Source organism: Sciurus vulgaris (genome assembly GCF_902686455.1).
Source record: "Sciurus vulgaris genome assembly, chromosome: 8".
Classification (NCBI taxonomy): domain Eukaryota; kingdom Metazoa; phylum Chordata; class Mammalia; order Rodentia; family Sciuridae; genus Sciurus; species Sciurus vulgaris.
This window is the reverse complement of record NC_136468.1, coordinates 48,132,627-48,160,111: the sequence shown is the minus strand read 5'-3', so window position 1 is coordinate 48,160,111 and position 27,485 is coordinate 48,132,627. Positions and strand designations below refer to the sequence as shown.

The 27,485-nt window shown below is 40.0% G+C and overlaps 1 protein-coding gene across 1 annotated transcript; it reads right to left on the bottom strand.

The window, feature by feature from the left end:
* Positions 1-988: 988 nt before the first annotated feature.
* On the bottom strand, positions 989-26,679 carry PON1 (paraoxonase 1). The gene is made up of 9 exons (XM_079152261.1): positions 26,529-26,679; positions 20,699-20,769; positions 19,002-19,057; positions 18,472-18,640; positions 14,496-14,622; positions 11,045-11,245; positions 8,937-9,018; positions 5,253-5,381; positions 989-2,071 (listed from the first exon to the last, which is right to left on the bottom strand). The coding sequence occupies exons 1-9, from the start codon at positions 26,600-26,602 to the stop codon at positions 1,913-1,915; spliced, it is 1,068 nt and encodes a 355-aa protein (XP_079008387.1). The 5' UTR covers positions 26,603-26,679; the 3' UTR covers positions 989-1,912.
* Positions 26,680-27,485: the final 806 nt, after the last annotated feature.

Genomic DNA, 27,485 nt, shown 5'->3' with positions numbered 1-27,485 from the left:
CCTCTCAGCCACAGAAAGGTCTGTGACAATCCATTAAGAAGTCAGCCTCACACAGCAAGGAACACGCTAAGTAGGAATCAGCACATCCTACAGTACAGGGTTATTTTAAAGTTTACTTCCAAGACCTTCAAGATTCACAAGACTGGGCTGTAACAAATGAATATTAAAGTCATTCTTTCTCATACACCCATAGTATAATCTATCCAGAACTAAACCTTTGGCCATACAAATATTTAGATGTGGGCATCACAGAATAAATGAGGATTAGGCTGTTTTCCTCTTTCATGAACTGTGTGTTAAACTCCTAACCAAAGGGTGTCCCTTTCTGAACTTGAATCTATGCTATGTGACATTGGATAGTCTTTTGTTTTGTTTCTGCTTTGTTTTTTGGGCGAATCTTCTTATTCCATCAATAATAAGAAAGAACAGAATACGGTTATTGTATTGAAGATGCATGGAGGCTAGGCAAGAGATTCTTTTTGAAGGAAATATTTTTTTTAAATTTTTGTTTTCCTAAGCACCACTTGTTGATAGTGACAAGCAGTTATTTCCTGAACTGTGAATAGATGGTATCACTGAGTAATAGCACTCAAAAGACACTTGGTATTGTGCTGCCAGAAATGGTGGCCAAAATAACATGAAACCTGATGTAATGAAAGTTTTTTGATCAAAACGAACATATTTTTTATTAAATCAGTGGCTCAGTGGTCTTAAAATTGAAAATTCTCAATTTATTGGCAAAACATTTTTCCCAAAATGCTGGGCCAAAATCACAACACCAACCATGTGACAAGTGCCTTCAAAACACTTAGTTTCTAAAGTGACTGCCTTAATGTCCAAAAGAAAGAATTTGGCATTAAAGTCCTATCTTCAAAACAGACAAATAAATGAGGTGCATTAACCTTTTTATGTCAGCTTTCACAACAAAATGATCAAGTCATGTTTTCCTAGTTGTGTCCTTGGACAATGACCAAAGTGGTGGTTGATCTTTTCTGACTTTTATTTGTTTGCATTTCCTTTTTTTTTTTTTTTTTTTTTTCCTTCTCAGTTTCCACAACAAGTTAGAATAGGGGAAAATAACAACAACAACAACAAAAACAAACAAAAAATACCTCTTCCTCCACTGAACAGCAAAATCATCTTTGGGACACTTAACAGTACCTGACTCAATTACTACATTCTGTGCCCAGTCTTTGGAGTGAGCAAATTCCCTCCTTACCCAGGGCAATGAAATTTAAAAGATATTATGTGTGCCAAGATAACAGACGCTCATAATTTTCAGGTGTGATACCATTCCCAAGAATTTTGGGATTTTCCCATATGCCCTTGCCGCAGGAGAATTGAAGAAGACAGAATAAAAGGAGAGCACTGCTAAAACTGGCTACTGTTCCCTGAGAAAGTCACACGCAAAAGGGGCAAGTCTGACAGAGTGGGTTCCCCAGTGACTTTGCCAAGGAGGTGTGTTTGGAGGTGGGGGTACCTTGCAGAGCACATTCATGTTCTTCCATGCCACCTGGAGTCCCTGAGAACTGGAGTTGTGACACACAGCTCATCCTGCTCTCCTGTTCCCTGAATATGAACTAGCAAAGCAGCAAGACACTCAGGCTTTCGGGGAACCCATTTAAGGAAAGTACCTAATGAGTAACATACAGTTAAATTATTTGAGACCTGACAATTGATATAATAAATTTAGCCATTTTAATGAGAAGGATTTTTTTCACTGGTAAATGAGATTTCCAAGTATTTCAAGACTCATTGGATAGTGTACTGTCGAAAGAGCCTCACTCCCAGATTTGCTCTCAGTCTCATGATTCACAACTAACATCACCTGAGCTCCCTGCAGCCTCTCCGAATGTGGCAAGTGGTGGAAATGATGGGCCCCCACTTTCCATGACTTGGTACAAGTGTCCTGTTAGAGCTCACAGTAAAGTGCTTTGTGGAACACGGTGCCGATCAGCAGTTTCCCCTTGTACACTGAGGCCACTGTGCTGCCTTGCAACACTGTGCCGTTTTCTGCATAAACCAGTGTCACTTTGGGTTCTTCTGTTAAGATGTTCTGGATTCGAAGCACCTATCAAAGAAATAACATGAGCTTAACATTTTTAAAAAGTCACTTAAGACAACTTTAAGCACAGGGTCATTTCTCCATAAGAAACCATAATACCTCATATAGTTACATACATTGTATTTTGTACCAAAATTACTCTATATTTAAGATACCTGTTTCCTCATTTGTAAACCATCAGCTTTTGATCATGTGATGCTTAACAATGGTAGTGAGCATATAGAGCTACGAGGACTAGGCAGGTCACATGAAAGAGCAGCATAGCCTGGGTATGAGGCATTAGGGAGCAGCAGAGACCATTACCCAGCAAAGTTGAGTGGTTGCCATGCTGGAATTCAGGCCTGGGTTTGTATATTTTTAGATGCACTAGGAATTTGGATTCTTACCCTTAATTCCTGACTTTTAAATGCAGGCAAGGGGTGAAGGATGTATGACACTGTCCCCACACACCAAACTACCTTTCTGTACCACACTGATCCATTCTTCTGAACTTGAAGTCCAATCTCTAAATGTATAAGATTTTATAAGTTCAATTTCCTTCACTTAGTAGAGAATTTGCATCATCAGCACCACTGCACTGTTACATTAAACTCATATAATACTAATATTTGATCATTCTGGCTGACAAAAATAACAATTTTATATGATTTGACCTAATATGAAGAGCATTACACCGAAGAGCAAGACCTGGGTCGTGTCTTGGATCTTTCACTTACCATTTGTTTCTCATCTGCAGAATGAGATGGGTAAGACTAGATTATTTCTAAATTCCCATTCGACTAGGATAAATTACAATGACTTGGAGAAAGGATGTCTACGCACAGAACACCAAGTATGGCTGTCCAGGAAGGCCAGTTCCTGAAGATGAAAGGGTCAATGGGGATGTTCAAAATTACCTCTTTAAAACAGCTGGCACCAGAGACAGATGTCTTAGGAATTTTCCATAGTTTTGAAATATAGTATTAACTTCAAGGAAATGGTGGTGCACTCTGGCTTAACTAAGCCTCTTGTTAATAAAACTAAATTGCTTTTCTGTTGGGAAGAACATTAGATAATGGATTGTTATTACTTTTTGCTCTTCCTCACCAGATCTATCATTGGAGAGGAAACACTTTTTCCAAGGACAACAAACCAAATTCATGCTATAGCAAATGACCCAAGTTCACCAAGTTGCTAACCAGCAAGAACACATTAGAACCCGACATTCTGCTCAGTTCTAAACAGTGAACACTCTCCAGCATACATTTCTTCTATTCTATTAAACACACCATTCAGTGATCCTAATAGCAAAAAATGAGCAAAGGGCAAAAAAGAATTGCCATTAACCATGATCATCATTTCCTGTAAACCTAGAGAGAGAAGATATGAGAACCATAATGTAATTGGAAATCCACTTTTGATTTTTTTTTAATCCACGAGATAGTCATTTTTTCTTCCTTTTTGGTGGGGTAGACTGACTTAAACCTAAGCTTTTAAAACACTCTGTGGTAGACAAATGTCAAAAAAATGATATCATGTATTCAATATAAATAACAATTATAGTTAGTACATATGGAAAACTCAGAAAAGAAAACACCAGATAAGTGATAGTAAACGTCCCAATGCCTATGGTAGAGTGAGCTTCAAATTCTTATTATTTTCACTGCAAAATAATCTGCTAAATAAAGATAGTGGACAAAAATATTGGAATCTTTGAGTACTATAACTAAGGGGGAAGAAGAGGTCTTCTAAGCCAAAGTAAATTCCAGTAAGTGATTTACCTCCCCATTCTTTAGGGGTCATTCTGAGAGGATGGCTAAGTGTGTTTTGGGGACTGGTCCACTGCATTAACTTGTATGTATACAGTCCTCCATATCCATGGATTCCACATCTGCACAGATTCAGCCAGCTTCATATTTGGAAAAAATACTATATATTGAACACATAAATTTTTTTCTTGCCATTCTGGTTCTTTTTTTTGTTTGTTTGTTTTTGTTTTTTTGTTTTTGGTACTGGGGATTGAACTCAGGGCACTTGATCACTGAGCCACATCTCCAGCCCTATTTTGTATTTTATTTAGAGTCAGGATCTCACTGAGTTGCTTAGCACCTTGCCATTGCTGAGGTTGGCTTTGAACTCTCCATCCTTCTGCCTCAGATCCTAAGCCACTGGGATTACAGGTGTACACCACTGCACCCAGCTTTTCATTCTTGCCTAGATAACAGCATAGCTATTTATGTAACATTTACTTTGTATTAGTTATTATAAGTAATCTAGAGTGATTTATATGGGAGAATGTGTGTAGGTTACATGCAAATATTTTTCAATGTAATATGAGGGACTCAAGCATCTGTGGATTTTGTAACCATGTGGTCCTGGAACCAGTCTGTCACAGAATTGAGAGAGACTGTTCTGACACTCAGAAAGGAGGAGTTGAACAGGAAGGCAGGTAACAAAGAGTTAAACCATTGTAGTATGGCATGATTATGTTTCTAAAACTACTGTGAATTTCCAAGTTGGAGAAATTTGCTATTGAAATGAAGATGTGGACCCATCCAGTGCTGGATCTCCTCAACCCAGCCTGCAAGCCCACACCCCATTCTGCTCTGACTTATACCAAGGCCTGCTTTGAGGGGGCTCCTGTGCTCTCTATCTCCAAAACCAGCAGCAGTGGTCGGACTGAGAGGGAGCTGGGGTATGTATGCTCCAGCAGTACTCCCCGTGGTATTGCTGCTGGTTGGCCACATCCCTCAACCACGAGTCTGTTCCTCTCAGATGACCCTCTCCACACACCACATCACATACCACTACTTTTTATTATTATTTAAAATTTTTTTTTGGCAGTGCTGGAGATCATGCACTCTGCCACCAAGCTACATCACCAGTTCACTGCTCCCTTCTTGTTCTTGATTTTTCATCATTTCCTGCCCACTTGCTAGCCTTGAGCTCCTGCATTATCCCTGGTTGATGTCCCTACACTATGCCCACATCTTTGTAGACAATGCCTTTATTAACTCCCCTCAAAATAACCAGTTTAAATGTACCATCTGTTTCCTGCCTAGACTCTGATCAAAACACGTCTGAAAGTTCTTTTTATTTCTGATCATTCTAATCATCTATCTATGTCCCCTTTTTTATTTGCACATAGAATTGAGAACTATGTTTGCTGGAAATAAGGTCACTGATCTAGTTCACTTTTCAAACTAACCTCTGAGGCAGGAGGATTCTCTGCATCATAGAAGAAAATCTTCATGCCATTGGGATGGCAACCAATCCAAAGGTCTCCTGTCACAGGGTCCACTGATATGTTATCCACAAGCGTGTCAAAGTCAAGGGACTTCCAAGTTTAAGAGCAAGGAGAGAACAAAAGACAGGAAGTGAGAGAAATTGAGAAGTGCTGCAGCAATATACCTGGGAAAACTATCCTCTCTTCCTTGGTCACTACACTGCTGCTTCTGGGGACATAATAATTCTATACGATTCCAATAGCACTCAGGGAATTCCTCTGGCCTGCCATCTTTGCTAGTATTTTGTTGGTTTCCAGGACAGATGGGGAAAGATTCATAAAGAAAAAAAAAAAAAAAACTTGAAAATTAAACAAAATCATTTGTGTTAACATCTGTGCCTAAATCTAAAACTTTTTTTAAAGTGTTAAATGCAGCATAAAGCAGTTCCTTCTAAAATGGCATGCGCAAATGATTATTTTTACAAGAATTCATAAAACAACCAGGAAATGTAGATACACATTTCTGATGTGAACATGGATGAAATGTAGGGTCTTTCATGGCTAATCATAGGCTGTGCAGCCACGGAAGAAATGATCACCCAGGGTCTAATTTTTGCCTTGGAGTTGAGGAAAAGTTTGTTCTTTAGTTTCTTAATGTGATTCAACTCCCTGTTCTTCTGCTGTTTATTCTCTAAATATAAGTTGCAAGCGTGTGATGACTGCCCAGATTGCTGTCGAGGCTTTGTACCAGTATCATAAATAATACCAACGATTCTTAATTCCACCATTCATCATCTTGGCTGCCTTCTACCGGAAAGAAATCCCATCTATTTGTTTACCTCTAACTCTCATCAGAGAAACAATATCTACTGCATACCTCAGAGTCCAGCATACCTCAGTGCCCAGGGACCCAGTAAATAACTGGTCGTGACTCACTGCAAAGGCCAGAGCGTGGGCAGGCAGCTGCAGCCAACCACCGCGGCCCTCTGCTTCCTACTGAAAACGAGAGCTGTCCCCACATGTCCTCAAAGGGATTAGAGGATTCTAGCAACACAGCAGAGCTTCATTCTCATTGTCACGCAGGGACGGCACTCCCTACTTAGCCTGGAAACAGGCAAGATTAGCCAGAGGAGATGGCTGAACAAGCACCGCCTAGTCAAGATCAGCTCCAGGCTTCCTCCTCCCCTGTCCCCACAGGTGTCTCAGTGTCGGCACACGGCTCTGGTACATTAGATTGTGTAAGTGAGGTAAATGTGTGTCTCCAGGATCCATTATTGTCTTTGGATGGGGTACAGCCAATTGGTGAATTCCATGGTGCATGAAAGTCAGGTAACATGAGAGTTGGAGGTGGGAGTGGGAGAAGGACCTATAGCCTGGAATCCTACCCATTCCACGTGAAAGGACTGAGCTCCTACTGTGTACTCTGTGAGGAGCTCATCACCTGGAGAGTACCCAGCAGTACCAAGGAAGAGCGAGCCAATGGTCCAGCAGGAAGCCCAGCCTGGGTGTAGAAATAAACTATTGCTTTGCAAACGTGTGATTCCCAGCCATCCCAGCTCATCACCGTGGGCATGTGTATCACACCTCACAGTCCCACAAAGACAAGTGGAAGACTGTCCTCTCCTTGATCAAGGAAATAAATTATTCTCTGTTGGAAAAACTGTATTCTCTGTTCACAAATATCCTGATATTTAGAAAATTGAAGTTCACTGAGGTAAGACTAATTTGTGGACTCTGGGAATCTCTTTTGGAAGAAAAGGAGAATTCCTTTTATTGTGGTAAAATATACATATCATAAAATTTGTTGTCTAGACTGTTCTTATGCATACAACTCCATGACATACGTAAGTTCATGATGTCACGCAACCATCACCTCCATCTTTAGAAGTTTTAATCATCCCAAACAGAAGCTCTGTAACCACTAAACAATAACTCCCCATCTGTCTTTCCTCCCGGTCCTGTTGACTACCATTCTACTTTCTATTTTTATGAATTTGCCTGTTCTAGGTACTTTGGATCAGTGAAATCACAATATCACTCCTTTTGTGTCTAGCTTACTCATGTTGTATCGTGTATCACAACATCATTCCTTTTTTTGAGGGGAGGTGGGGTGCTGGGGGTTGAGCTCAGAGGCTCTTGACCACTGAGCCACATCCCCTGCCCTATTTTGTATTTCGTTTAGAGACAAAACTCAGGGTCTCCCTGAGTTGTTTAGTGCCTTGCTTTTGCTGAGGCTGACTTCGAACTCAAGATCCTCTTGCCTCAGCCTCCCAAACCTCTGGGATTAGCACATCATTCCTTTTTGAAGCCAAATAATATTCCACTGTGTGGGCATAACACATGTTGGAAGGACATAAGCATGAATATACCTCATCATAAAAATTTACAATTAGCCTCAGCTACTTTATCAAATTATGTGGCATTCCGAGGTGTTAATTAATATGATCCTTCAAGAGAAAGAATTGAATTACATTTGAGGGGCTGGCCTCTGCTGGATTGGTTGCTATGAAGTGAAACAGGCATGGCCTGTTGCCCACAGTGGGATCCCAATCAGAAACAAGGCTTGCCTTCAAGCTGGCCTGGGCAGGAGCAGAACCCCAGCACTCTGCGGAATGTGTCTTAGATTGGGTTCTACTACAAAATTCTTTAACTTTCAGCTTACAGAAGTACCTACTGTTAAACCACGGTTTGTTTTCATTCCCTCAGCCGGTATGAGTCTGCAAAGTTCCATTTTACTTCAGCTAATAGCAAACCAGTCCTGCCAATGATTCTTAATGTCAAACACGATGTTACATTTGAAGTCGCTTCGAAGTGATTTTCTCTGGGTGAGGCCCGTCATGACAGTGCTTGAGTGCTGACGGGAACGGTCCTGAGGCTGGGGTGACAGTGCTGCACTGTGTGTGGGCGCAGGACAGTGGCCGTGTGGTTTTTCAGGGCTGGGCTACTGTCATGATGGTCCACTGTGCTCATAGTTTTTCTCTCCTCTCCTTTGTGTTTTAACCCCTTTTGACCCAAACCTTCAACCTGGACCAGAACTGAAGAGGGCAGAGGGTGAACCCCTGATACTTACCCAGCCCCACCAGATTAATTGAACAAGTATTTGTTGAATGCCTACTAAGTGTTGAAAATTGTTGCAGGAACAATCAAAACAAAAAATGTTGGTACAGTATGTTGGTAGTAAATGCTGAAAGCAATGATAAAGCAGAGGAAGAGCTAGGAAATATGTGGAGTGGGTCCCAGGCGGATTAGCTGGTGAGGAAAGGTCTTGGGGAGGTGACATTTCAGTAAAGACTGGAAGGTAATGAAAAAGGCAGTCACGGAGACATGTTCCCAAGCAGAGGGAGCAGTGCCCCGTCCTGAGGCAGGGCTATGCCTGGGGAGCCCCAGGACCATCCTGAGGCAGGACAGGTAGCAGTGGTCAGGGGTAAAGGCTGAGAGTCGATGGATGCCCAGGTCACACGGTGGCCACTGTGAGCACATAGCCTTTATAGGTATTGCAGAAGTGAGCAACAGACATGAAATGGTGGGGATGGCTCTTAATAAAGAAGTGAAGAATTGGTTCTCACCTGCTCCAATTAGACAATTCTTTTTTTCTCACTTTTAATTTCACAAATCAATTAGAATCTAATTATCACGCTGCAAACTTATAGTGTTAATACATCTTACCTTCAATGGAGTTAAAGTCCAATTAGCGTGCTTTTCATACACATGAATCTTATGAGCCAGCAACTCGGATATGTAGACATACCTTCAAAGAAGCAAGAACTGCATCAAAGCGCTTGAGGTAATGCAATTCAGAAGGTTACGGGAGTCGTGACATCTCTTCCCAGGGAAGAACTTTGCCTCTAGACTGGAAAATGGCACACATCTCAAAGCACTAAATTGTGAAAGAGCTCAATGAGTTCACAGTGCACCAAGGGGTTTAATCTCTTGGAGAAATTAATCCTAAAGGTGGGAACCTACTAATCCCTGATCAGCCCTAACACAAGCTTTTAATATCTGGGAGAAAGTTATCTTTCCATGTAGTGGAGAGTCCCAGGTTCTGTATTTTAGAGGACAGGAAGTTCTCCCTCTGGGAAGCTGCAGGAAAGCCCTTTTGCAGCAGTCCCCTGTTTAAGGCCAGAAAAAATATGAGAGAAGTCAAGATGCTTGGCGTAGATGGAGAGAAGTTCTCCTCATCCTCTGTCCTGAGCCTGGTCCCAACCCTGCGGGGTCAATATTTTTCAGGGTACAACACCAAACACCATTAAGACTGCTGGTTAGCTAAGCACAGTGCATCCCAAAACAAGAAGAGATATGATGATATGATTATCTTCCATCGTTAAAGACCAAGGGACAATATGAATAATTGAAAAGTGTCCTTGCTTCTTCTTCATGATACAACATGAGGAAGGGTATAGATGGATGGATGTATAGTTTATATATATATATATATATATAAACCAATGACACCTACAGTGTGGTCCCCAGATCTATGCTGGTCTGTGAATCATTACAAGGCTGCCATGAGATAATATTGTAAATCAACCACATCACTAAGCAAGCCACTGAGTTAAGATCTTTCTAGTAGTGTATGTATATGTGTGTATATATATAAATATATATCACATATTTCCCATGTATAATATATATATTTCACATCTATATAATATATATACATATTTGTTTCTTGTGTATATAATATATGTACATTTTTCCATGTATATGTATGTATATATAATACACACTGAAAAATGTAAGGTATATAATATTACAATTTTTATAATTATACTATAGCTGCTTTTAAATAAGAAAAAATGTGGATAGTTATTTCACACAGTTAGTTCCCATTTTAAATAAAGAGTGCATTTTTTTTTTTTTTTTTTTAAGAAAGTCTCCATAGCAATCATTTAAGGCATTTTTATTAGGAGGTAAGTGGAGACAGGTCAGGACCCCATATTGAAAAGAGCTCCAGAATCTCAGTATTTTAAGTAGAAAACACCCCCCACCAACTTAAAAATTCCTGTTATACATATGGTTACATATATGAAATAGATATATTTGTTTAATATGTATTAAGTAAAATTCAGAATGATTTTACTTAATTATCTTTGAGGATGGGAGAAGATCAAAATAAATGTGAATAGTATAAAATATATTTGAAGCATTTTAATTAAATACAACATGATAACTCATGTTTGCTAACACTATAAAATAAATTGTTTTAATCAAACAGTATGCAATAACCCCTATTAATAATGTATTTCCTTTTAAATTCATTTGTATATATTCTGTAGTAATCATTCAATATTTGAGTGTATATTGCTCCTAAAATACAAATAAATATTTAATTTAAAAAAAAAAAGATGACTCTTTTCACTGAAGACTCTCTTGATGAGGAAAGCACTGCTTATCTTACATTTTGGTGCAGGCTCCTCATCTTGTCACAGATCAGCACCACAGATATTTATACGCCTATGTATTTTTAATTTCCTTATACACTCAAAAACCTTCCTTCCAAATAAAGCTGTTTAGGTACTATTAAATGCTTACTATGGTTTCCCCTCTTGAAATGTACTTTTTTCTTTCCTTAAATAAAAACACAGTATACCTTCACAAATGTAAATGTCTGATCTGATCGATTTTACCCTTGAAGAATTAAGAAATTTTACTTTTTTTCTAATTTCATCTTCCTAAGACAACATGTATTAGGTCACTTCAAAAGTGACACAAGGTTCTAAAGACATCTAATGAGAGCCTGCATAAATCCATTGCATTGTGAAGAATGCACATACTTGCCATCAGGCGAAATGTTGATTCCATTAGCGAAATCGAATCCTTCTGCCACCACTCGAACTTCACTGGGACTATAGTAAACCACATACGACCAGGCTAAACCCAAGTACATCTCCCAGGATCGTAGGTATGGGTCAGTAAAATAGTGATCATTCGTGGCATAAAAGTGCTCAGGTCCCACAGCGACAATATCGTTCACACTACAATTAAAACACATAATATATACAGGTGAAGGTGCTGTAGAGTGCAAGCTTGTGAGCTGGCATTCATTCGTGTCTGCTCCTAAAATCAAGGTATGGGATGAGCTGTCGCTCTAGCTCTATGGCACAGAATCAATGTGAAATCAGTCCCTTTTCTCCCATCCTCAAAGATAATGAATTGCAGGATGGGGTTGTGGCTCAGTGGTGGAGCACCTGCCTAGCACATGTGAGGCACTGGGCTCGATCCTCAGCACCACATAAAATAAATAAATAAAATAAAGATATTGTGTCCATCTACAACTAAAAAAATATTTTAGAAAAAGATAATAAATTACTCTAAGAAATCCTAAGAGATGATAATAGCACTGTAACATAAAAATCCTATTTGCTATACCTTAAAAGTGGAGGCATGGTGTGGGTGGGTATAAATTCAGTGGACATTAAATTAGCATAATTGTCATGGCAAGATGAATCTGCTCACGTGGAGCTGGCTCCTATCAGTCCAGATACAAAAGGCAATGAAAAACAAACAAACAAACAACCACCACCAGAAAAGTCCGCTGAACTGGCAACATGGAGACTTGGTTTTAGTTAAATCTTTGCTACCTTAGCTATGCAATCTAGGGAAAATCAGACCTTCCAAGTGTCAGGCCCTCAGTTTCCTTATCTGTGAAAGGAGGATGATAGACTGATCTATCTTCCAGCCTTGAAGTTCCATGATTCTAAACGGAATAAGATGGCTGTGAACAAGAAAGCTCAGAAATAGGATGCGTGCCTATTTTCTTTTCGATTAGGATTCTCTCTCTGTTTCTGAAAATGTAAGATATATGAGTCTATTTTTCTGCTTTAATAGGTACAATAGCAAACACATAAGTGAGTCATTCTTTGCTGATTGAGATGACAGAAGTTCCCTGGGGCCATGATCTGAAAGAAAATTATCCTTGCTCTATAGCAGACTGCGTAATGGCCAGTGCATCAGCTCTGACACAGCTCTGGGCTCCTGGGCGAACGAGACAGGAATGCAGAGCCTCAGTTTTCTCATCTGTTAAGAGAGGTTAAGTGATTTTCCCAAAGTCATACAGCTCATTAGTAGAAGACCAAGGGTCAAAATCTTAATTTGTGGAATTTCAGTAGGAATTACAATGAGACAATGCCAGTTGTGTGCTTTGTGCGTAGCCTAACACCCAATAAATCCTCAATCAATGGGAGTCACTTTTACTACATGGAAAAAGGTCTTGGGGTTTAGGATTAGTACAGTCTCCAGACATAAATCTGCAAGCTGGTTCTACTTTCAGTTTCTTAAAAATAAATTTCTGAAATTAGTATGTTTTCCTGCCATTTGCCTGCTTTTCATAAAAAGCAGCCTTGTGGATTGGTTTAGAGCAAGAGCTTTGAAATCCAATAAACTCTGCTTGAATCTGACCCTGCTTGCTATCGTCCCAACATGGCACCAAAGCATGTCAATAAACTTTGAGCCACTTTTCTGAATGTCAGTTTTCCCTCTGTACCTTGAAAGGCTAGGGTAAGAATGAAAAAAAAAAAAAAAAAAAATGAGTATAAAGCCTTTGTCACCATGCCTGGCATATAGTAAGTGACCAGTAATAATAACAGTTGTGACATTATGAATAAGAGCAGGCTGAAAACAGATTTAGTAATTGGAATATTAATAACATAAACAGCCATCAATCACAAAGCAAAATTACACATGGCTAAATTCTATTTAATTGTGGCACTAGGGTTACTTTTAGTCAGGTTCTACACTGCTAAAAACCAATATCTTTGCAACTTGACCAGAAAAAAACAAAAACAAAAACAAACAAACAAACAAACAAACCCTCCTGATCTGGGAAACTGGACAAACATGAGGTTTCTGAGATTAAATGGTGAAAAAAATCAAATAAATTTTCACTATTTCATAGTGGTTCAGAAAACTAATTTGGGACTCACACTGTCAAGACCACAATCTCAGCTCCACCATCAACTAATGATGTCATTGGAGGTATCTTAACAAATACTCCAGGCCTCAAATTTTTTAAATCCACAATGGGCATGATAATAATACCCAATTATGAAGAGTTTCATAAAAAGTCACTCAAGTAATCTGTTCAAATTGGTTAGTGCAGCACCTGATTTAGAGCTGAAGTTTATTAAGTTGTTATTGCTATTATTATTGTGATTTGTCCAGTTTTGCCATCTTGGTATACTTTGCATTCTTCAAACACTCAGTGATCTCATTTCTCTCCAAAATATCTTTGCTGAATAAACTCTTCCACCCCAAATCTGTTCTCTGAACTTGAACTTATCTTGGGGATACAGAAAAAGTCCCTGGTCTTCCTTCCTACTTAGTTGCTAACTAATTGGTCAACCATCATGTAGTAAATCAGTTTCTTTCAAATCTCATTTTCCTCATCCTCAAAACCATCAGATAAGAAAGGAGAGGAAGAGGCACAGGCAGCCCTTTGCTAGGTGCCTGCAAAGAGTGCAAATCTAGGTTTATGAATACTGAGGTGGTTGAATGCTATACTTCAATTATGCAAGTAGGGGTTGGGATTCTAAAAAAAATATAATGAGGAAGTAATCATTATTTTTGGAAGGCAGTGTCTGATGGTTGTGCTAAATTCATATTAGCATCGAAAACCAAATCTTCATAAGGCAAATGAGGAAGTTGACTTTGGGTTGGGTTGACCAGGACTGAGAATCCTTGGGTGTTTTCCTTTCTCTTTGTGTTGTGTTGTCACGGAGTCTAGTACGCTGCTGAGTGTTCCCATAGATCTGCTACTGCAGGAGCTGTGCCCAACTAAACAGCAGTTGAGCCAACAAAGGAAGGATTTAGATGCACTGGATTTGGGGACTCTCTTAGATATTTTGAATTTGCAAAAGCTAAGAATCTATTTTTTTTAATACAAATAAGTAAATAAGTTCAAGATGTGGAATTCATCCATAAAGCCTCTTTGGGTTTGGAATACTCAGTCTGATCTTGGAGAGGAGCAGAATTTTTTCTTTGTGAAAACTTGGATGGAGATCCTGAAATGAGGAGCCAGGAGCCAACATCCAACCAGCCCAAGAAATGAGATAATAGAAGAATGGACTTCTCTGAGGGGCTAGAGTCATTAGAATGTTCTGCAGAAAAACACGCTTTGTGGTTATAAGAAGGGAGAGTTGAACGTGCCCCGGCCACAATGAAAAGGTAAAAGTGGATGAACCATTTGCTGATGCTGAAGGAGAATCCACACATGAGCTATCTCAGCACCTAGGCAGAAGTCTGTGTCTGATGGTTTTCAGATGCAAGAGTGATTTTTCTTCTTCTTGAAATTTAAACAACTCCACTGTGGACTTGAAATCTGGATGGTTCACCACCAGCAGGTACACAGCATTATCTGAGAGAAGATTAAAAACAAAAATTGAAACATTAACTGAGCTCTCAGCTGTCAGCTCCATCTCCAAAAAGCAATTGCAACCCACCTCCAACTAGTACTTAGGATGTCAGGCAGATGGAATATTTTCATCTCTTGGTAGAGAGAACATTCGTGATTGCTCCCAAAGAAAAGTGGCTAGAGGAGGAACAAGTGACAGTCTCTAAAAACTCCAAACTCTATTAGAGGGGAAAAAATATTCTCAATTGAAGAATGATCATCACTGACACTAAAACTCCAAAGAACTTGTTAAGCTTTCTAGTTCCAATGCCCTTTGCAAGATGCAGAGTTGACATAGAAGGGATAGAGATGTGGGAACTGTTTAAGAGAGGGTGAGCCCAGGTATAATTTATACCACGTAAGATGACGAATTCCCTAAAAGAAAGTAGGAGGGACAATAGGAAATGCGACTTTGGAACGTGAAGGAAACTGGTGTAAGTGGTCAAAAAGTTGTGATCAGAGTTGGCAAGTGATGTGAGATTCTGAGCTTTGCCTTGAGAAGCAGTAGTGAATCTTTAGAAACCTGACATGATCAAACTGGTATTTAAGGAAAATAATGCAGGTTGAACTGAAGAGATTTGAACAGAGAAGCCAGTTGAGATGCTTTTGATGAACTCTTCAGCCAACAAGTGTTTATGTTTAATGCAAATGTCACGTGAAGTGCTACAAAGGAAAAATGAAGCAGGATAAAGAAATGGAGAGTTATTCGATGTGTTCTTCATAGGAGTCAGGGATGTTGTTTCTGATGAAGTGATGTTGGAACAGAGACCTAAATGATAGAAGAGCAACACACGAGGATGTCAGGGGAAAGTGCTTTCTAGGCTAAGGGAAGAGTGTGTGGAAAGGCCCTAAGACAGGTGCTTCCTTGACACATTAACTTAATAGTGAAGCTGTGATTGGAACAGAGTGAAAGGGTGGCAAAGCTGAAGATTTGGAGGTAGAAAGGCAGGATAAGCTTTGTCAGGAATTAGGTAAGGATTCAAGGCTTATGCACTGGAGGCTTGGAGTCAAGGAATAGCAGAAGTAATCCAGGATTGCAGAGAGTAATCCAGGAGGGTAAAACTGACTAGAGAAGAAAGGAAAGGACATGAAAGGCATTTGACAGGAAGCAGAGAAAGACCCTAGTGATAGCTAATGAACAGGTTGGTTAGAAATCAAATATAAAGAACTCATTCGGCCTTTGGTTTTTTTGGGATTGGCTAATTTCACTTAGCATGATATTCTCCAACTCCATCCACTTACCTGCAAATGCCATCATTTTATTCTTCTTTATGGCTAAATAATATTCCATTGTGAATATACCATAGTTTCTTTATCCATTCATCTATTGAAGGGCATCTAGGTTGGTTCCACAATCTAGCTATTGTGAATTGAGCTGCTATAATCATTGATGTGGCTGTGTCACTGATTTTAAGTCCTCTGGGTAAAAACCAAAGGCCTAATGATTTCTCTGATAAGTGAATGATTATACATAACAGGGGATGGGAGGAGGTAAGGGAAGAATGGAGGAAGGATGGATTGTGTAGAGGGAAATGAGGGGTGGTGAGGGGCTGGAGGGGAGGAAAGAGAATGAGACAAGCATCATTACCCTATGTACATGTATGATTACACAAACGATGTGACTCTACTTGATGTACAACCAGAGAAATGATAGTTTTACCCCATTTGTGTACAATGAATCAAAAAATAATTTTTAAAAAGAAAAAAAAAGAATCGAATATAAATAAGAATTTATTTTTTGCAGGTGATTCTACTTCTAGAAAATTATCCTAAGGAAAGAGTTACAGAGGATCCATGTACAAGAATGTTTCTTTTTCTGGGTGCTGTGGTGCATGCCTGTAATCCCAGCAGCTTGGGAGGCTGAGGCAGGAGGATCACAAGTTCAAAGTTAGCCTAGCAACTTAGTGAGGTCCTAGGCAATTAGCAAGACTCTGTTTCAAAATTTAAAAGAAATGTTGGGGATGGGTCTCAGTGGTTAAGAATTCTGGGTTCAATTTTCAGTACAAGAAAGAAAAAAAATAAAGAAAAAAGTTTCTTTCACTACTATTTGTAATAAGCATAAGCCTGAAAATGAACAAAACATCAACAGCTGGACTGTATTACTGTTCTTCCACCCAGCTGGACCCTGATTGGCCATGGTGAACTAGCTTTAAATGCACTGGCACAAAAAAGAACCACGACACAGTGTTTAGTGCAAAAGCAACTTACAGGAGAATCTGTGCACTATGGCCCCCATTTTATTCTAAAAGGCATACCCATACCAAACACTACATTACTTTGCACTGGAAATATTTTTAAAATAAAATTTAATGGTGATGAATGGATGGAGAGACCATGGAAAGATCATGAATATACATACTCATTTTTCAACACTTCAAATTTCATGTGGCTACAAGAGAAGAACCCAAACTAGTAACTAGTAAGCACCTTCAGTGATAGAACTTAAAACCTGATAAGAAAATAGTAACGATAACCCACATTTGCAGATATTCTCCTAGAATAGAGGCACAGTGGCCCTGGTCTGAAATTTCTGAAATAGAGAAAGTAAAGAGGCAATAAAAAAATGGAATTGAAGCTGGATGCAGTGGCATATGCCTGTAATCCCAGAGGCACGGGAGACTGAGGCAGGAAGATCGCGAGTTCAAAGCCAGCCTCAGCAAAAGTGAGGCACTAAACAACTCAGTGAGACCCTGTCTCTAAATAAAATACAAAAATATGGCTGGGGATGTGGCTCAGTGGTTGAGTGCTCCTGAGTTCAATCCCCAGTACCAGAAAAAAAAAAAAAATGGAATTGAACCTCTGGGGAAAATGTCCAAAGAACCAGCAATGAGTGACAAAACCAGGAGCAGAAGAAAATCCTGTAGAGGGAGGGTCAATTCTCTTGAAGGAGAAAGTGGTCAACAATGAAAAGTGAGGTGGAAGGAAGGAAGAAAGGAAGGAAGGGAGGGAGGGAGGGAGGGAAGGAGAGAGAAAGGATGTTTGTTAACAAGGACATCACTGATGGATTTCAAGGCAACAATTTTAGCCACCCACAGTGGGGACAGTAGGGAAAAAGTACTAAATGAGGGGCCATCTGATGAGGAAATGGAGGCAGATGTTGTAATCACCTGGGCCTTTTTATCACCTGGACAACTTTTAACAGGTACTGCTTCCCAGACCTCCCTCAGAACAATGGAACCAGCATCTCAGGACCTGGGCCAGGGCACTTGGACTTTAACTCTCCAGGTGTTTCTGTGTCCAGCTGAGGCTGAGGATTATTATAGAGGACAAGATACAGCAACAAATAGGAAGGAAAAATGGGATAAAGTCATGAGGGAGGGAAGAATACACTACACCGAGGACCAGCGTGAGCAGAGTCAGAGGGACAGGAGGGCACTGAGGGTGGCAGGGTTGAGGGAAAGCTGGCCCTGGTGACTTTCTGTCCCTGGATCTACAGGTCACAGAAGACTGAGGACAGAAAAAAATCTATTCTTGTAAACGCCTGGTCTTTCAAATTGTTTAAAATAAAATTAAAAAAAAAAAAACTATAATGATTAGGTTTGATTGTTTTATTATAACAATTATAGAGATAACGTGAATGTTGGTGTTTTATAAAATTAGGAGCTTTGCAAATCTTAAATATTTTAGCATTCTCAAGCATTTAAGAGGCTTTCAGATATTTAATTAACATAGGGAAGAAGTTTAAAAGCCCAAATATAAGAACGTAAGAACGTGATTCATGATTAAGCTTTGGTTGGATGAGAGAAATATTCATTCATTGGCATTTTTTTTTTAATTTGCTTTTGATTTTCAGTGAACAGTAAATATTGTTACCTTCATCTGTAAATGTGCTAATCCCATGAGGGTTAAATGACGATAAATCTGATTTACTTCCTGTAATTTCCAACTCCAACACTGCTGGATCTTCTTCATTCAGGTCCATTAGAAGTATTTTTCCAGGCTTATCAGGCTCAAAACTCTTTATGCCAGGATATTTTAATCCCTTAAAAGCATGGAGGAGGAAAAGCTGGCACATCACTAATATCAAATATGACAGATGCAGTGGGAGGCGCATGCGTTCACACTCTGTCTGGGCCACAAGGGAAGCCTCTTAGCTGCCTGATGCAATAGGTCCACAGAAGACTCTGGAAGCCACGTGTTCCACCAGCCCACCCCACACAAAACCTCCCATCACCTGCAGCGAAGTCATCTACAACCATGCCACAGCTTCCACCCACAGGAAAGTCCAATGACTCCATTTTACTTGAAAGTGGACATCAGTACATAGAAGGCCTAAGTGCAAGACTTGAGTGACCAGTCCTAGAAATTGTCCTAGAGCACAACAAGTGAAAGAAAACACTCACGGAGCTGATGAAAGCCAGTCCATTAGGCAGTATCTCTAAGTCTTCAGAGCCCACTTCTGCAGAAGAGAGACAGTATGGTTTGCTCATATTATTGCAGGAAATTGAAGACATTTCTTCTACACTCTGATTTGAAAATGGGGATGTATATTAACTTTTCTTTGATAGGTTCAGATAGTTCATCCTTTCATTGATTCATTCAAATTGATGAGTATGATTGTATGGAAATTTTTAAAATATTAATATTAATATTTGTAACACATGTACTTAAAATTTACTGAATGTATTTGTTCAAATGATGCCCTAGAGCTTTTTGTTCAGAGTCTGAAACGTCTTAAATAAAGTTCATGAACATTCACAAAATGTACAATAGGTGTGATTTTTGAAAAAGCTTATTGTTTTTCAAAAGATGCAAGCTATAAATATATCTTGATATTTAATAGCCCCATATCAATTAAACTGAAAACCATATTGAAAATACATGATTATATTATTATAAATATATTTTATTAGAAATATTTTAATATATCATTGTTATATTTTAAAATATAATTTAATATTTAATATATTAAATATAAGAAATATTTAATTATATTAGAAATATAAGCAAATTCCAAATGCCTGATTAAATTTTAAATGGGGATGCATTTCAGGTGATTGAGAATATGTACAGGCAATTAATGATATCAATAACATATCACTTTTTTCAAGTTTGTTATGCTTTCAATATGTATAAAATTTTAAAATTTTAATTAATCTGAAGACAAACTACTTGGTTTTGTATTCATACTCTTAATAGAGATGAATGCTTTTCAACTACCTAATGATATTCAATATCAATATCATATTTTTCTAGAAAAAGATTGTGCCCTCAGGTAACTGACCAAGTTTAATGATACTAACTGAAGGAGTCTTCTGGCATTGCCTTCTGAATTGTAGCCAACTGAGATAAATAACTCTAAAAACAAACAAAAACACCACCCAGTGGAAACAATAACAAAAGCATGAATCAAGCAAACTGTCCTCAAATAACAAAGCTGGTTGGTTGAAACCAGACAAAGAGTTGAGCTCTGGGACACTCTGTGGGTCACTACTCCTGGCCCTTTCTTCTTTGCTGACCAGGCTAGCTTCCCACAGTGGAGGCTAATAATTGCTTTCCCAACTTCCTTTGCAGCTTGGGCCCTAGCCTGTCCTTTGGCTCTGACTAATGAGATCTAAGGGGAAATCTGCTGAGAGGTTCTGGGGAAATTTTCCTCTCCAACCTTAAAAGAGATACACGAGGAGAAGCCTTGTGGTAATTACCAAGGCCTGTGAGACCTTAAAAAAAAAAAAAAAAAAAAAAAAATATATATATATATATATATATATATATATATATATATATTCTCTACTCAGTGCTTTAGCTTCTTCTTCTTTCCTTCTTTTGTTATCTCCTCAGGTTATATTGCCATGAAGTCGTATATTGTTTCTGCTCTATTGACCAAACAAAAACAATCAAAACTGCCAACACATTGGCAATATGTTGATGAAGGCAAAAGTCAAGTGACATGATATTTTAGAATTAACTACTGACTTAATAAAACTCTCCTGGGTCAACATTGGTTGTATTGAATAAAATTAAACAGGTCTATTGATGAAATAAATGGCAAGATAATATAGTGGCAGTTCAAATGAGATACCTTCTCTTCTCACATACATACCAATTCCTTTAACTAAATTACAGTTAGGGAGTTCCACTGGTTTCACTTCACGGAAAGCATTAAGTCGTGTTCTGGGAGGGAGAAAGGAATGAAACAGATAAAACTACTCAGAAGTTAGAATTAGATTGCAGCCCACAAAGGTCTCCTTAACTGTACTTGGCCTTGGTTGCAACCCCATAGTTAGTGGTCCCCAACACCTGCAATTCTACCATGCAAGGTCAGGGCAAGACCAATGGGGAGCAGGGGATACAACATTTAGTTGCATAAAGATTCCTGTGTGAAGAGATGGACAGATACCCAAAAGAATGTGTAGTGTCTGCTCCATGCGCTGTGCATTTTGGCAGGAATAGGAACTATTTCAATCCTGTACAAAATCCTATGTGGATAGTTAGGTCGAACGGCAACCTACTTCCAATTTCTTCCATGATATTTTAGACAGGTAGGTTTCCTATCTATTTGCCCAGCCTGGCTTCACAGTTTGGACTGGGCATCTGCTTTCAGAGGTAGTATTTGAAAAAATGTAGGTGTGCCTAAAGGATTTGTAACTTCCGAAAATCATATCCAGGTCCAGCCTATAAAAAAGCATTTCTTTCTCCCCTCTCTCTCTCTCTCTCTCTCTCTCTCTCTCTCTCTCTCTCTCACACACACACACACACACATCCAAGCCCACATGTATGCACAAACACACACATACACACAAATGACTTATTAAATCGGAGCACATAAACATCATGGGGGAATATTTGAATGAAGGGCAAAAGAAAAACGAACCCATGTGAGAAGGAAGCACCAGCAGAGCCCACAACAGAGCTATGGATGAGGCATTTGAAAAACAAAAATGGACCATGACATTGGCACAGCCGAGAGATCAAACAACAGATATGTATATTTTTAGAACAAATGATATCATATAGTCATAGTGAGTAGTGACAATTATTCAAGAATCCTTAGAAATTTTATTTGACTGGGACATTCTTCACTTGCCTCCCTGGCAATTTAGTCTCATGGGTGAAGGATGGGCTGGAGGTGACCAGACCCTCTGGGTAAAATCTTATTAACATGATACAAGATGATAAGAATTTGACGTCAATTGATCTTTCATTCATTCATTCAGAAAAAAATTTTAGATGCTCTTATTATCATGCCATTGACTATCAACCCCATCCACCCTCTAAGACTATCTGGCCTAATGGGCTAGGAAGGGAGTCCATTAATCCACTTTGTAGAAGCATCCCAATTCTGAGATGAACAAAGAGATGAGGTGGGTTTGACCTGCAAGGAGACTGTGGAACCCTGAGGGATAGATGTGAAATCAGAAAACAGACTGCAAAGGGAAGTTGGGATCTGCCCTATAACCTGGGAAACTAAAAGGTATTTTAAAAAGGAAATCAGAACTGGTCACAGTGGAATGTGCCTGCAGTCCCACCTACTTGGATGCTGAAGTGGGAGGATCACTTGAGCTGAGTACAGCCTGGGTAACAGAGTAAGACCCAGTCTTTACAAAAACAACAACAAAAAAACAAAAAATGGAAATCCAATGTCAATCACAAATGTTTGCAATAAAGGGAAAGTTAAAAGTTATCATAGAGCAGTGGCTTGCATACTTAGTAGACTTAGAATCATATGAGGAAAAGTATTTCACATGGTGCAAACATGCATATGTGCGCACGCACACACACACACACACACACATACACACACACACATCTAAAACAAGATTCACAAAATGATACTTACCCCAATCCATGTGATGCATTCTTAACTTTTCTACTCAAATCTACTTCATTTATTTAAAAACATTGATCATGGTCTACTACCATAGACACGCACTATGATAGACACTAGTCTCGGGGAAATGCAATGAATATTCATGGAGTGTCCACAAAGAACTCCGATGACGATGATGGGGTTCAAAATACTAAGGGTGAAGGCCATATCCAAGGACAATGCAGAGGGTGGCAGGGGAGGAGGGATCCAACGATATGAAATTGTTGAATGGGCCAAAACTTGTGAAAAAAAAGCCCAAGATAGCCAAATTAACTTTTTCTTTTTTTTTTTTTTTTAGGCTTAAAACCACATAGGAGGAATAAGCATGCTGCCTGGCTTACAAGGTTCGTTAACTGTGATTCATTCACTGAGTACAGAGAAAGGCAGAACTGTTCAGCACTTTTTAAAATTCAGTCTTCCCTCCCATAGCAGATGATCTCCAGCCTGGACATGGCAGGATAATCACAATTAACAGGAGCCCAGAGTAGGCAAGGAGGCATTAAAGCTGTTCCTGGTTGCTTTGGGCTCCAATTTGTGGCCCAAACAAGTCATATCTCAACAGAGTATCGTTGACGCCATAGTTCAGGTACTGTGCATACACTCATTCACCCTGCAAACACCTCCTTAAGGGGTTGTTATCCCGGATTACAGATGACTGAGATCAGTGACTTTCCAACACCACATAGTCATGAAGTATCTAAGCGGGATTGGAACTCAAGTGCAAATGAGAATCTACATTCAACCCTCTAATGAGGCAAAATTTACAAATAACAATGGTAAACAGCTGGAAGAAGCCCCTTGAGGTTCATTGACCTGTGTCACTGTTAATCAGTTCATGTTGTTCAATCTTTTCCTCAAATTATCAGGAAATATCTTGATTAAGTCCAAATGTTCCAGGTCAAAGAGATAAAAGTTCAGTTCTGAGACATGTCCTTGATTCACAAGCCTCTGAACTCTGTCCAGAAACTACACAACCTTTACTGTGAACTGTTCTGTGCAAATACATCCTGGCTTCCGGCCAAAGAAAGTGAGGAGCTTTAGCTGAGCATTAAAAAACCCTCTCAAATTTGGGTCATAGTCACCCTCAGCAGTCGATTTTCTGTAGCTGCACGGCACACTCCTAGTTCATTCAATAACTCCTTTATAAGGCCTACTATGTGCCAAGCCCTGTGTTAAGGGCTCTCACACATACTTCCTCGTTTAATCTCCTTAACCACCTTTGAGACAAAGGTTTTCCTTGTTTTATAGGTAAGAAAACTGAGGTACAGAGAAGCTAAGTCATTTACATGTCATTGCTTGCTTAGAAGAACAGAGTTGGGATTTGGAACAGAGGTGACATGATACCAAGAACCCTGTTCCCTACATCCCTTTCATACCACCTTTCCATTTGCTAACTCTTTTCCCTCTATCTAGAAGGCCCTTTACCTGCTTACCCATGAGAACAACCAGGATTCTCATGACTTTCCACAACTTCTTCTGTGGCAGGATTAGTTACTCCTAAGTTTATCCTCATGACCCTTCACCTACATATCTCTTTCCATGTTGCTTTACATTTATCAGTTTTGGGTCTTGTTGCTCCCTGTACACTCTGAAATCAGTGAGAAAATACTTTATCTTATTGATTCCTATAAATTCCAGAACCAACGCAGCACTTGCAAGTAAGAGCGGTTGCAGACATCCACTGAATTGTTTTGTGGCATTGTTAGGCTCGAACACCAGACCAGGAAAATGTTGTGGGTGCACTGATAAGGGAGACTGGAGGGTTGGTGGGTTATTCATCCTTAGCCTAGGTTCTCAACGAGGTGTAGTAATGTTCAGGTATCATTCGCTGTATTTCACAAGTGGATTTTTGAGATCACATACAGCAAGTATAAGAGCTTACAATTATAGGGTACTTATTAAGCAGCAGATTTTATATATATCCTACTGCAATGTGGTTTATTATTCCATAATTTTCAGGTGGAGAAAAAGGCTCAAATTTTCTTGGTGTAAAGTGGTAAAGTGGCTTGAAAGTCGGAGAAATGAGATCTAAGCCAGGGTCACTACCCTCTATCCACACAGTGTGTTGCCTGGAATGAACTTGAGTGTCAGAAATGAATTAAGAGACTCATGCTAGCTTTGTGGTTTCTTTCTAAATAAAGGAAACAGTGGTTTCATGATGAATAAGGTAGGAACAAGCACCTCTAGGACCTGCACACACCACACCGCAAGGGCACTATTTCTGTCTTGTCCAAGGCATTTCCTGGGCTGTGCAGTGTGTACCTCTAAAGGCCACATGCAGCTGACTATAATGATGGGTCAGACAATGATGGGTCAGAGACTTGTGGCCCACAGGAGCATTCCCAATCCCTTCCTCTGTAGAGCTCCGGGCCCAGAAACTCAGGAAATCCCAGCAGGCATCCCTTGTATGCTTCCACAAGTTGCCCCCAGCCTGGGCCTATATGATTTCTTGTGAGCCCCCTGCACCCAAACATACAGTCATCTCTGAATTTAAAAGGTTGTACCATTCTGGGGGTTTGGCTTGCTCCTGATGCAGGTTTCAGGACATCATTGCTTCCCTTTTCTATGTTGGGCAGATTCATGATCTTTCTAGAGACTCAGATGCCTTATCTCTAAAATGGGGATAAAAGTCATTTATTGGTTATCCAGGATCTCTTAATCTGGTTCTAGCATGGATACTGGCAGGATCTGAATATTCCTTACAGAAGTGCATATAAATCTCCTGGGAATTTGCTAAATAATGCCGATCAGGTTCAATAGTATAAGGGGGAGTAGGTGTGCTGAGATTCTGCACATCCAGGGAGCTAAAATTACCACCCATGCAGCCAGTCCATAGACCCCTCTGAGTAGCAAGGCTTTAGGGCCTAGGGAGGGAGGTGCAATCTCCCTTTCTTCCCCTTCCTGGGCTACTCCGTTGAGGCTCTGTATCATTCTGTATCTCTACGTATAAGCCCATTTGCAGCCAGCAGTACTGTGACCAAAGAAAATTCACATGCTAATTTTATGTCATTTAAAAGCCTGAACCACTAACTACTTTTTTCAAATACTTTTCTAATATTTTGTGATTTCAAAAATAACAGTTAGAAGAAAAGTCCATGATAAATCAAAAAAACCAATTCTGAATGTGAGCTTCTATTTACTAGTCTGTAAGGTGATATAATTTTTTAAAAATCCAAAAGTTTCCACTGTATTAATGTTTTACTTCAGAGTAAATAAGAATTATTTGACTAAACCTCTGAGACTAGGATGAGCTGTAAACTTTGAACACCTGCAAAAAGTTATCACAAATCTGGTTCATTCTTAAAACACCCCTCCACAGCACCTTAATGACTTATTAAATATTTTGAAGAGAAGCCAGGAACTAACACTTATTGAATAGCTACTCTATCCAAGCTCAATGTTAGTTACTTCCTATACAAGTGTGTATTACCATTTTCAATTTATTGAGGCAGCAGAGATTTAGAGACGAGAAGTGATCTGCTTGAGTTCTGATACTCAAGGGGAAGAGCCAGAACCTAGGACATCAATTCCAGGCAGCATGGTTCTTTCCTCCCTGCCTAGCACCCACTGGAGCAGGTGGACCACTTCAGGGAGCATCAGATCCTACGACTTGGGTTCAAGGGCAATTGTCTCCCTCAGTACCGCTTCCAATTGAGACTCCCCATGACCAGAAGTTTTGGCAATGGCCAGGCAGCCACAATGAGGGTATCCTTTTCCTAATCACAAAACACCAACCCTCATCCCCATTTTTTTTTTTTTTTTTTTTTTAAGGCCAGGTTGAGAAGTGATTCTGTAGCCAAAGCACTCGGATCTTCCCGACATTAACAACTTGACCCATACACCGTCACCTGACTTGTCCCGTCTTTAAGACCAGGAGCAAGGGTAGGTTTTCAAGTGGCACATGAAACCAGGACAGACATTTATGAAACCTCTGTGGGCTGTGCATCCAGCACAGGTCTGTATTTTCTGTTAAGATTCTGGACCCTACTTTGGGAGTGGGGGTTTTAGGACGCAGGGAGTGGGGAGGAGGGACAGGGATTGCAGCCTTCACCACCCAACTTACTGGTAAGAAGACCGGTGATCTCTGAAAAGTGCCAATCCCAGCCCCACGAGTGTGAGCACCATCAGCTTCGCCATGGCCTGGGGCTCACGGGCGGATGGATGGACTGGTGCACTGGCGGCTAGGAGCCCCAGCGGCAGAGCCAGGCTCGGACAGTCCCGGGATTGGCCCGCCGCGCCCCGCCCCGCCCCGCCGCGCCCCGCCCCGCCCCGCCGCGCCGCTGGGTATCAGCCACTTGACTCACTCCCGCTCCGCGCCTGCAGCCAGAAGTTGTGTCCTTAGAGCCAGGACGCTCTTATTCCCTCAGATTTTATGGAGAAAAGACCGAGAATAGGTCAAGAAACCGAAAGTAAGCAAGTCAGAGAAAACAGGTGTGGGAAAGGAGAGCCGGTCTTTTCTGAGCACTTTTTAGTCAAAAGGTCTAATACTTGTGGTTCAGAGAGGTTCAGTAAACTTGATCATGAAGCAGAAAAAAACTTGATCATGAAGCAGAAAAGAGAGGCGGGGCTGTGGTTGAAGTTCCTAAGATCTCATTCTAATTCTGTTCTCACCAGACCAAGTTACTTATGTCACCTTCCAACATTTGGGTCTCAAGCGTTTCGTTCTCTCAGTACCCCTCTGACTTTAGAGATCACTTAAAGTCCCCTGTTCATTCATTCCCTCACTCCCATGACATTTACTGAGAATCTGCTATGTGCCAGGCACATCTAGAGATGCTAGGAGACACGACAAAAGTCTTCATCAAGATTATATTGTGACTCAGTGGTAGAGTGCTTGCCTGGCATGTGTTAGACCCTGGGTTCCATCCTCAGCACCGCATGTAATAATTAAATAGAAGATCCATTGACAACTAAGAATATTTTAAAAATGATTGTATTTCAGTGTCCATGAAGGCACTGGCAAAACCCAAGGCACTTACAGCAACAGTTAAAAAACCAATGTAATGGCATACATAATGCT